General features: G+C 40.7%; 2 protein-coding genes across 2 annotated transcripts; both read right to left on the bottom strand.

Annotated features, from left to right (window-relative positions):
* Nucleotides 1-1,392: 1,392 nt before the first annotated feature.
* On the bottom strand, nt 1,393-3,211 carry LOC306828453 (transmembrane protein 275-like). Its single transcript, XM_079350935.1, has 2 exons — nt 2,921-3,211; nt 1,393-2,490 (listed from the first exon to the last, which is right to left on the bottom strand). Exon 2 carries the CDS (start codon nt 2,473-2,475, stop codon nt 1,897-1,899), a length of 579 nt encoding a protein of 192 aa, XP_079207061.1. The 5' UTR covers nt 2,476-2,490; nt 2,921-3,211; the 3' UTR covers nt 1,393-1,896.
* A 545-nt stretch (nt 3,212-3,756) lies between these two features.
* mknk1 (MAPK interacting serine/threonine kinase 1) lies at nt 3,757-11,395 on the bottom strand. The gene is made up of 14 exons (XM_079349690.1): nt 11,268-11,395; nt 10,624-10,686; nt 10,093-10,198; nt 9,892-9,990; nt 9,683-9,780; nt 9,143-9,222; nt 8,984-9,057; nt 8,781-8,885; nt 8,645-8,700; nt 8,448-8,543; nt 8,156-8,350; nt 7,593-7,757; nt 7,407-7,450; nt 3,757-5,799 (listed from the first exon to the last, which is right to left on the bottom strand). The coding sequence occupies exons 2-14, from the start codon at nt 10,675-10,677 to the stop codon at nt 5,580-5,582; spliced, it is 1,392 nt and encodes a 463-aa protein (XP_079205816.1). The 5' UTR covers nt 10,678-10,686; nt 11,268-11,395; the 3' UTR covers nt 3,757-5,579.
* Nucleotides 11,396-11,728: the final 333 nt, after the last annotated feature.

Genomic DNA, 11,728 nt, shown 5'->3' with positions numbered 1-11,728 from the left:
TTTGTGAATCAATCAGCTCCCACTGAACCTTATGTAATTATAAGCCCCCAGGCCCAAAGTCATTATTAAAACCACATATCATTACTGTAATGAGTGAGTTGGAATGGAAATAAAGGTGAGTCAGAAATTACAGCTATTATATGTATTCATAATGATCCAAGATAATTTTCCCTTACAGAAACATTTGAAGAATTAAATCAGATTTTCAAAATGAAGTCGTCACACACAGTGACAATATCTGATTCAATGAAAAACTGCAAACACATCAACAGTGTTTTCTTTTTTTCTTTTTTTCTTTCTTTCTTTCTTTTTTTGCTTTGCCTCTTGTAACCCTCAGTGTAATTTTGGCTCCTCAGTACGTGTTTTGGTGTTAAGTGACAACCAAAGGCACATTTTTCTCAGTGTGTAGAAAAGGAATATTCTGGTCTATTTTGTATTCTTTTGAAGAAAATGTGGGAGAATGCTTTATTTTCTGTAACTCATGCTCCTTTACTTGCCTGTATATATTTTCAGCATATCACACGTGGAGCATTTATATTTGTTGTTGCAGTACCTTTTTGTTTACATGGGTGCCAAACTCAGAACTTCTCTTTTTTTTTTTTTGGGGGGGGGGGGGGGGGGGGGGATTTCTCACTGCAAGCAGCTGTCCAGAGACAGTGTGACTTTTTGTGTTGATTCCTCCTCTACAAGGGTCAGCAGGGTGTACCTTATGTCCAAGTCCCCTGTCCTCTTTTAGACTTAAGAGGGTGGATTTTACCAGATCTACAATAATCAACATTATCATCGATAAACTATACATGTGTAAATACTTAAAATACATAATACTGGATTCATGAATCAACACTTTTTCTGTAAATGTATAAAGAAGAAACAGCTGAACCATGAAGGCCTGAACTACGATCATGATCCAACTCCAATTATGAATGTTTTTAAGCCTGGATAAGGCTCAAAGTGGAAGGAAATTTACATATTGCTGATAAATATGTTGTTAAAAATGATATTAACTCGGGAGCTCGGCAGTAAAAATAAACTGTAATAACAGCAGGCATGCAGTGGCTGCTCGGTTATCTCTCTTTAGAGTCCTGTGCAGGATCACAGTGTGTGTCTTGCTGTGTTTGTGGAAGGCAGATGTATAACGGTGAGTAAACAGGCATCTGTTTCTCAGATAACAAATGAGCCATCTTCACTACCTGTGTTCCTTTCTTATGACGTGTGTGCTATTGTGACCTTTTACGGCCTTTTTTTTCCAAGCACGTACCACAAAGAGATTCTTCTTGTTCCATCATTGTCTGTTTTTTTAAGCTCCCCATATAATCATACTTTTTGAAAAAAACAAAACAAAACAAAAAAAAAACACCAAATCACTGCCAAAGAGAATAACAACTTTATCTGCTGCAGAAACAATAAATGACACTATAATATGCACTTTAACTTCTTTGTTCCTCAATATTCATTTTAAATTATTATTATTATTATTATTTATTTATTTTTGCTGCAAGCATTTAAAATACATGTGTGAAAAAGTGTGTGATTTTGCCAAGCTTACAGAGGGACAGCTTTCATGACTCAGAGAAGCTCAGTTGGACACAATCTTCTTTTCACTGATGTTTAAGGTGACAGGCTTTAACCACAGTGGATACACAGGAAATACAAGTACATGTACAAATACTTGTCTAAACTGGATCTTTTATACAAAAAAGCAGTATATAAACAGGCACTTAGATTAAGGTATCATCTGCCCCGTATACATCCTGCTGGGACTGAGCAATAAAGATTCAACTGTGGAAATCAACAATTAAGCAACATTAAGGTTTTTATACAACACATTTCTATCAAAGAACAGCAAATAAAAATAATTAAAAGCTGGATGAGGAAAAATGTTAATGTACAGTATGTTCAGTAAGTGCTCTGAGTGGGCAGCATCTGTGTGGAAGTGGGGATATCTTCAGTGACACCCATGACAGCCACCTCTGATTGGAGCATCAGCCCAGCACTATCCTGACACCCAGGTGAAGCAGTGTTGCCCAAATGACTGGAGCAGGACTTGTGGAAGGAGGAGGGGGAGTTGGTTGGGCTGAGCTGAACAGCCGTAGTGTCCTGCAGGGTGTGCTCGCTTGCCTCCATCTCAAATGCTGCTGTCCCCATCCGCATGAGCCCCCACTTCTCTACTCCTCTCGCCCTACGACGCCCAGTGTGGGTGGGCGGCCTCCTGCTGACCACGCAGCAGGCTGTGAAAAAGGCCAGGGCTATCAGTAAGAGGAGAGGACCGATGATGATGGGGGGGTTACCAGAAGGGATGAAGGTGCCAAAGGCGAAAGCTCCCACCAGGGTGATGTTGATGCCAGCAAGCATGATGCACAGTCCACACGCACAGCAGAGTGCCGGGGAGGGCAGGTTTGGGTGACGAGGCTTGGTGGGCTGATGGGGGACCTTCTTGGGAGCAGACGGTCTGGAGGTTTTGTCAGGTAGCACCATGTCTTATAGAGAAATCTGTGTGACCCAGGGAGGATGAAGAAAAATGAATGATGGTTCTCTGACTAAAGTCATCTTTGAGGGGGAGAAAGAGAGATGAAGATTGCTGAAGCCTGAGAGCAAACGTGTCTGTGCAGTTTTAATACGAGCAAAAATATTTCTAGTATATTTACTAAACTTTGCATTCTGAACAATTAGGCCTACTCCCCCCCAAAAAATGTCTCTATAGTTTTGTGATAGCAATTATGCAGTTTCAAGAAAAAGTAAATAATGCAACACAATTTTAATGCATGTGGCACTACCAATAAAAATCCAACTATCTCTCGGTAATAAAACTGTCACTGAACAATCAGACGGCTCTTGCAAAACACACGTCCAAAAACCACATGATTTCCTGGAAAAAAAACTTCAAGCAACAATACTTCTCCATATTCTCAGTTTCATTTACCTTAGATCAGACCCCAAATCCAGTTTTTTTGTTTGGGTGTTTTTCGTCCGTCCATCGTGGAGTTCAGGATTATCGAGCAGGAGTCGGTCTCTCTCTGCAGCAGGTGACAGTGAACTGCAGACACTCAGCTGCTGCTCGCACACATTTTGATGTAGATGGACCACTAGGGGCGCTGAAGAGCTCTAAAAGAGGCGGCACAATCAAATTAGGCGCAATAAAGCAACGAAACTATGCGTTTTTCACCTTTAGCGTTCAGAATATGAACGATTACTGAGAGATGATACGAGACAAACATTTGTTTACTCCTCAAAAGGAACATTATCGTTTAAAAGCAAAGACACTACCCAAAAAACCATGGTGTACAAATAAAGTTAAAAAGCAGTTACACCATTGCAGTTGATGCTTTTTTAAAAGTATTTTTCAATTTAAATTGATAATGTATTACACTGGAAGTTAACTGTATTATTACACATGCAGCAATTGAAATGGTAGTTGGGTTTTTGATATTAATTCTTTTTTTTAAAAAAGGTTTTCAAGGTCTTATAGGATCAGGTTATAAATAATAAAATGTTGGATAACCATAATCCTTCTCTGCTTTCAAATACATCTTAAGGACTCGGCTTCTGTCAGAGAGATGTGGTCGTGTCAGTGTGTGTTCAGGTATACAAGACCTTTCTGTCTCTTCATCCAATACAAAACTGTTCATGAAGCTTCACTATTGTACCACTTCACTCCACTAAAAAAACAATGTATTACTGAGTCCTGAAAGAGTCATTGCAGGGAAAGATAAATAGTGCAGTTTAAATGATGCAACAAAGATGAAGAAAAGCAGGAGATGTAGAGGATCTTTTTAATGACAACTGGAAATATGCTTTTCACAAGGAGCTTCACTCATAACACCCCAGAAGAGCTTTGACAAATTTGAATGGGAATCTATAATTGCACACCAACTACTGTATCTCATCTGATGCCATTACAGGTTGAGGGTGCTTTGATGGTTCATAATGGGAGCTAGAGGGTTTTAACATAGCAAGGGGTTATTGTTTATTCACTCTGAGCAGATCGGATCCCTGCAAGCAGATCATGACAGACCTTAGTTGCTATAGGGATGGGGTGTCCATGGCAACAGTGTGAAATCAGGGGCATGTAATTGAGCAGGCAACACATAAAGTTAACAGGGTCAGGGGAAATAAAAGTGATATGCTGCCATCAATGACTGCGCTCCAACAGAGACAGGACCATAAATGAATTGCAAATTGCAAAAAACTTAAATCAGAGAAAAACTTTTTCGCCTGGTTAGTCCAATTTTCCTTTACAGGACATTTCAGAATAACAAAAAAGAAAAAAAGAAAAGAACTTCACAACATACAAATACTTGTATAAAAATAAATACCTTTAACACCAGTACGTTTCCTCAATCGTAAGTGTAACAGCAGCTACCCACAATCCCCCTTTGTGTCTCTTATGACTACATACAAACATGTGCATTGTAAGTCAATCACACAATCAAATCAATAAGACTTCAAGAAACTAAGGAGATGTTTTTGTTTTGTTTTGGTTTTTTTTTGGGGGGGGGGTTACTTTTCACATAAGTACAAAATGTGCAAAAAAAAAAAGTCTGAGGTAAAGTTGGACTCTCGTGAGGATAAAAGTTAAAAAGGAAAACAACTTAAAAGATCATCTCAACAGTAGGATTCACATTGTTGGACCAAAGTGATCTTTTAACAACACAATGTATTCAATTTCAGTTGAACCAATTACGTGGCAAACTTTAAAGTACATCAGTGCTACAGGTAGCTTGTGTTAAGATGAAATGATGAGAATCAAAAGAAAGACTTTGATCAAAGGCTCCTTCCTACATCTATTCACATTCCTGCACTCTCTGAATAAAACGTTTTCAGAAGAAATCAGTTAAAGGGGGAAACACTAACAGTCTCCTTAAAGTGAAGTTTGATTTCTCTCACCTAAACCACATTTATCCTGTTATCAAAATCAAAAAAAGCCAAAATAGAAGAAATCTTATCCCTTTTCTCAAGTGACTGAGAAGTAGTTGCATTCAATAAAACATGAATTAAACGACAGTTGAATGACAAGAAAAATAAAATCTGATATAAATTAGATGATATTGCATTAGGTCAGCAACAGCTGCACAACTGAGCTGCACCCAGAGTATGTAATGGCATATTCACCATTATGATATGTACAGATAGATACGTGGCATTAAGAGCTGCTTCTGCTGTGGGGGTCATTGTAAAATTAAGCATTATTCAGCACTAATAGATAGAAATGCTTTCACGAAGATCATTGGAAAAGTAAACCCAAAGCTCATCTTACATAAAACAGTTTGCTTTAAGAAATTCAAGCAGCTTAAAATAATTCCTGGAAGAACCTCAGGAGTGTCTGATTTTTTAATTAAAAAGTTGATAGCCGAGAATTCCCTGGCTTCTTGGTGCCTAAACTCTGTTTAGGTGATAAGATTACTGGCCATGAACGAGAGCTTCAACACCAAGAACTTGTAGTTGCTTGTGATACTTTGTGGCTGATCAGAGTAACCTCTCTGTTAAACTAAAAGAATAAAAATACAAGGAGCAGGCGGAGACTAAAATCAATCATAAAAAAATTTTTTTAAAAAAAGGACAAGAGGACGTGTTCTAGTCCTTTAGGCAGCGAGGTTGTCCGATGCAGGTGCGAAGTCCTGGGCGCGCAGGGCATTGGACTGCGCTCGTCTACGGGCGAGTCTGGAGTTGGAAGGAGGAGAAAGCCTCATGGAGCAAATGATGGCCCCAACATCCTCCTGCTGCTCGTCGTGCTGAGAGAGCTGCCGGTTAAAGGCGATGGCTTCTGCTGCAAACTGAGTCAGGTCTTTGGTGCTGCTGTTCCTAGAAGAAGAGAGGCGGAGGAGGATTTAAGAGACAGCTTTTTACCCATGGGTGGAATTCACACGTTTTTATGACACAATTTGTACTTCTTTCCTCTTCTTGGTTTTTTTGCTCTAATCTTAATTCACATCCTGGTGAGAACATTTTAAACCAGGATTCCCCAACAGACTAGCGGCAAACAGGTGGCCATAGCAACAGCGGTGAAGGTTGTGTTGTGTCGTCTATTGTAATGCTTTTAAGAATAACATTGCCCTATTTAGATCAGGTTAGATTAAATAGTTTATTGTACTTTATTCTCCAACTGTTACATAGTTGTCGTTTTTTCCCCCACAAATGACTAATAAATTCACTCAACTTCAGTTCTCACTCACACACACACACACACACACACACACACACACACACACACACACACACACACACACACACACACACACACACACACACACACACACACACACACACACACACACACACACACACACACACACACACACACACACACACACACACACACACACACACACACACACACACACACACACACACACACACACACACACACACACACACACACACAGAAAAGAGTCTACTCCTTTGACTTCCTTTAGGAAAATGACATCTGCAGCAAACATCCGCACAAGATGATTCAAAGATTACAAAGTTCATATTCATCATTAGATGTTGCTCTACAATCAAACAGGAGGATATATTTCTGTCTAACCACCTGAGGTGACAGTATCAGGCGCGACTCGCAACAGGTACAGATTGTCCATCTTCTCTACACATGGCACACATGTACAGAAACCGCAGCTTATATAACAATAATGAGAAGGTCACTGCCTTGGCTGAATACCAGGCTATTATTAACTGACGCTGTTTCTTCTCTACTAGAGACTGATGCAATCGAGAGACCTGGGCCTGTCGCTCACATCCTCAACAATTGCACACTTGGACGTTGTTGCAGTTTGCTTCACAACACCCCACGCCTCATTTATGCCAAACATTCACATTTCTAACTTTACTGACGGACACACTCCATGTTTACTGCTCTCAGGTCTTTAGTTTACCGTGTTATAATAAATTGTTATTATCTGAAGTTTACTGGTGTCCTTCCTCGTATTTGTCACGAGCCAGGTTATGGCAATAAAAAGTGGCTGTGTTGTTCTGAACACACCGGGATAAAGTGACCTTCAAAGTTAAAGAGCTGCTCCGGGATGTAAAGGGCCGGAGTATTGTGGGAAGGTACTGTGCCGGTGTTATTGCACATATACTGAGTCTGCATACACAGACGGGTATGGTCATACACAGGATTAGCATACCTGGATGTATTCATGTTTGCAGTATTGCACATTGTAGAGTTAAAAATAGATGGTTATACATGGTCATAGATCTGGTTTCTTCTGAGCCTCAGCTTCTGATGACACGTGAAAGTGTCGAAGCCGAAGCACGATGTGCTCACTTTGAACATGTCGAGTTACTGGCCAGCGAACACATGTCAGCTGCCCTGCATGCGCCTGGTTTGGCTGCTTAGGTGCAGTCGATGTTTGGAAGCACTAAACTTGTAAATAATCACATGACTGGACTTTCTAATGTGGGTGACATACCTCTGTAGGACATGAGGAGTTGGGAGCCCTCTCTCTGGAGCATTCTGTAAAACATATAATGGACTTAAAATTACAAATAACAACAATTACAAATGAAAATTGGCAAACACTGTTTTTTTCACTCAATAGAAGCACACCAAGTTCAAGGATGTCTCTCTGTTGCACACAGATTTAAATCATACCCACCCCCTGCACCCAAGGGTGCTTGAGGACCTGAGCAGCACTGAGGCGCAGAGTTGCATCTCGGACTAACAGCTTGGATATGAGGTCCTTGGCCCCCTCTGTGATGTGATTCCAGTCCTTATCTGGAAACTCATAGTTGCCCTGCTGGATGCTCTCAAACAGGTTGCTCTGAGGAGAGAGAAGGACACAAACATGAGTACCTGCCTGTGATGTTCACAGCAAGACGCACGTTAATGAATCTGCTGATGACTGCATGCTGCTCCTCCGCTGACTCTGGAGCCAGTAGACCCAAACTATAGTAGAGTCACAGACTAGTTTGAATAAGGTGACAAAATAGGAAAACAGTTCATGCCAGAATTACAAGGACAGTCACGTCCAAGTTAAGCGACACAGTCAAATACAGTATTTCTGTTCTTATGGTTTAAAGTGTTATGGTCCAGGCACCCTTAGGGGGGGGTGTTTATGTTGTCAACTATTTCTATTTCTTCTTCAACTCTTTAGAAATTGATCATCCATATTCAGGAACGGGCAGTGAGGAAATGTGGACGCTGACTGGATGAGCGTACCTGGCAGGTTCTGCAGGTCTCCCCTCGGTCCCAGCCACAGTCGGTGCCACAGTGACCCGTGAAGGGCGGGCTTCCACTCAGCAGGATGTAGAGGATGACCCCGAGGCTCCAAAGGTCGCAGCGCTTGTCGTAGAAAGACGCCTCATCAGTGAACACTTCGACTACTTCTGGAGCCATGTACTCTGCTGAGCCACACTGAGAGAGGACACAAAAAAAACATTAGGAGTGCTGTTCACTGTTATAAAGATCTCCTTCGAGGGTTTGTGGTATAAATGTTGAATCAATCTGGTACCGGTGTGGTGAGTTCCGGAGTAGTGATGGGCGTACAGGCACTGCTGAGCTTCACTCCACTTCCCAAGTCAAAATCGCAGATCTTAACTGGTGACACCTGAGAGAAAGGTTTAAAAAAAAAAAAAAAAAAAACATTAATAATCTATATCTAGGGACAACTAACGTTCTTCAGCTTTGCATCCTCTAAAAGTCACTTACACGATCGGTGTCTTCACAAAGGATGTTCTCCAGCTTAAGGTCTCTGTGGGCAATGCCTGCAGGAAAGCACAATGTCACATTTGCAGAATTGTTGAAAAAAAAGGCTTTTTATGTAGCTGTGTGGATGTTGACCTACCTTTCGTGTGGAGGAAGTCAAGAGCCTGTGCGATGTCCCGGACCACCTTACTGGCCTCCAGCTCATCAAAGTGCTTTCGGTTCTGGATGTGTGTGAGAATGGAGCCTGAAGGAGAAGAAGACAATCACCTGGAGCATCAATCTGTGCTCAAACTGACTCATCAAATCAAAAAACATAATGTTGAGTCATGAATTTAAACTCACCTCCACGCAGCTTTTCAAATACCAAATAGAAGCAGGAGTCGTCTTCAAAGAACTGAATTAACTCCAAGATGTTCCTGAGTCGACACATTTCACAATTATTAAAATGTTTTTCAGTATGCGTTTATTTACTTTTTTTTTTTTTTATACAAATGCACTTACATGTTTCCCTGACATTGGTAGAGAGTCTCCACTTCTCGAAACACTCTGCTGCGGCTGTGCCCTGCACTCTTTTCAATAATCTTTGTAAAAAAAAAAAAAAAGATTCATGTGTGTAAATAATTTATATTTAAAAAGTCTCTGATCCGTTTTTGATGATTCATTTTATCTTTAGCTAAGTAAAAAGTGTGAAAGTAGACTGTGTTCAACACACTAATAATAATAATGTAAACCAAGACAACATGTCTCAAGGTTGTTATTGTGTTTCTTTTTAGTCCAAGTGTTTTTTTTAAAAAGTTGCGCGTTTATGGAAATACTTTTTCCTTCAATGTACGATTTCTACAATGTTCTGTAAAGGGGGGGCTCCTCTAAGTGCAGCAGATCATGTTGATTTAACAAAACTTGTGTTATTAATTGTGTGTTGTGAAATATTAAAATGATGAAGTACAAAGTAACTATAATTTAATTTAAAAAAACGTAATTTTTTCCCCCCATGAATCCATTAACTCTTACAACGACACCTAAAAAAGTATCCTGACTAACCTTCACAGCAAACTCGTGTCCATTCTGGAGACTTATGCATCCTTGAACTTTAGCATAGGCTCCCTGACCAAGCACCTCATCTGTCAATTTGTAGAGATCTGAAAGAAATGTACTATATGAAGCTGAAGCAGAGATTTTTTATTTATTTTTTTAAATCAATTTAAATGATCAGTAATAACCAAAATTCAGAACAGTTTATCAGACATTACCTTCAAAGGTGCCTTTAGAGCTGTCTGTTGCTTTGGTTCTTTTCTTCTTCTTTCTTTTAGCTGCATCCGGGATGTTAACTGGGTGACTCTTCTCAGTTTCTGTCAAAGCACAGACGAATCCAATCAAATTTGATTAAAAAAAAAAAGGGGAAAAAAAGATTTTTTTTAACAGCAGCATCATGGCATTAACAGCTGCTTTACCTGCTGGGACTTGGGAAAGGGTTTGTTGTCTTTCCTCTAGAGTAACCCCATTCTCCTGAATTGCCCCACAGCTCTGCCCCACTTGGCTCCGAGTCAGGGAGTTATCCTGTAACAGAGAGAAGGCCGGCGAAGGGGAGGTGGGGGGGACAGTTGGGGAAGGGGAGTGAGAGTCGCAAGCCGGTCAGGTGGTGGAGAGAGAGTACGAGAAGGAATACACACTCTCTAACTTGTTTCTCAGTTATGTATACACAGGCTCACTACGTCACATTAGTTTATGGTACTGTTACTACAACAACTAAATGCATGTCGGCATGATGCCAAAACAGTGGTCCGACAAGCGAACGGGAAACAGCATGATAACCCTTATCTCTCTGTGGTGGATATTACCAGAAACAGTCACACAACCAGTAAAAGTGCATGACTCATGGAGAGTGATGAAACTTCCACATTTATGTGTCAATATGCTGTGAATTAGCTTCTGGTTGCATCTCACGCAGGAAGTCAGACGTGTTGAAACAGCTGGGAGCTTACCTGGAAAGAGTGCTGGAAGGTTTGTAACTCAGCCATCATGCTGTGCCTCACCATACCTGCCAACTGAAAGCACAAAGATTAAACTGCATCAGCAGAGATATAAACAAACGGAACAATCCAAATCAATCCAAAGTATTGGTAAATTCTGAGATGTTAAGCCAATACGACATAAAACCTAACAGACACAGAGTGATGAATTATTATTATTATGAATTATACGTTTAGTAGCACATATCTGGTGTAATGCCAGCCCAACGTGATGTCGATATAATCGATATCTCATCGTTGATTTCCTGCAGAGCACGTAAACCAGGGAAGTGTTGACTTACCAAAGATTTAGGTAACACACACTAAAAGGGGGAACGATATCCCACAGTCCTGACATTAGCAGTGTCGCAACAACAATTAAAATGCCTTTTCAAACAGGCAGCGAAAGAGAAAATCATTTAGCAGACCAGCACAAAAGTTTAGAGTTACTGCTGCTGACTATACAATACAAAGTTAGCTCCGGCTAGCTAGCAAACACCCTTAAGTAAAACTAGCTCGTTCTACCTATTCACGTCAAATCGACACTTTATACATTGAGCCAAAAAAGATCCCGGGCCCGGAAACTAAACAACAGATACAAAAAAACAATGTCTAACCTGTGTTCAAACCAGCACAAAACCTCCTCTTTATCATAACCTCTGACAGCTGATGTTAGCATCCTCTGCTAGCTGAGATCCATCTTTCAGAGCAGACAGCCAGTGACGCGGCGGGCGGGAAAACACATAAACACACACATGGCCCGCCCCTTTTTACATAGTTCCTCCTCCTATTGGTCGAGAATGAGACTGCCTCATCTGCGTCACTTAGATTGATTCACGCCCCGCTCCACGTAGAGTGGCATTTTTTGTGCGTGATTATGGCCTTTATTTATATCTGAATTATACTCCCATGAGGAAAGGTTTGGCTGGTCAGTTATGAAAAGAAGTGCTAACTCCACATACCTTCTCCATGCCATCACTATTATGCTGTCACCTCTTGATTTATCTGAATTAAATACAGGTAGGCCTAAGGGAGGTCTAAGTAGCCTATTTGACTGTGCTGGTTTTAAACTATGATA

This window comes from Symphodus melops (assembly GCF_947650265.1).
Source record: "Symphodus melops genome assembly, chromosome: 8".
Taxonomy (NCBI): domain Eukaryota; kingdom Metazoa; phylum Chordata; class Actinopteri; order Labriformes; family Labridae; genus Symphodus; species Symphodus melops.
The sequence above is the reverse complement of the archived record's forward strand: the minus strand, read 5'-3'. Positions and strand labels throughout refer to the sequence as shown.

Coding starts and splice junctions, on each gene's coding strand:
- LOC306828453 (XM_079350935.1), bottom strand. CDS start 2,475: ATGGTGCTACCTGACAAAACCTCCAGACCGTCTGCTCCCAAGAAGGTC.
- mknk1 (XM_079349690.1), bottom strand. CDS start 10,677: ATGGTGAGGCACAGCATGATGGCTGAGTTACAAACCTTCCAGCACTCT. Junction 10,199..10,623: donor CCTTCCAGCACTCTTTCCAG/GTAAGCTCCCAG, acceptor TCTCTGTTACAG/GATAACTCCCTGACTCGGAG. Junction 9,991..10,092: donor CCTTTCCCAAGTCCCAGCAG/GTAAAGCAGCTG, acceptor GTGCTTTGACAG/AAACTGAGAAGAGTCACCCA.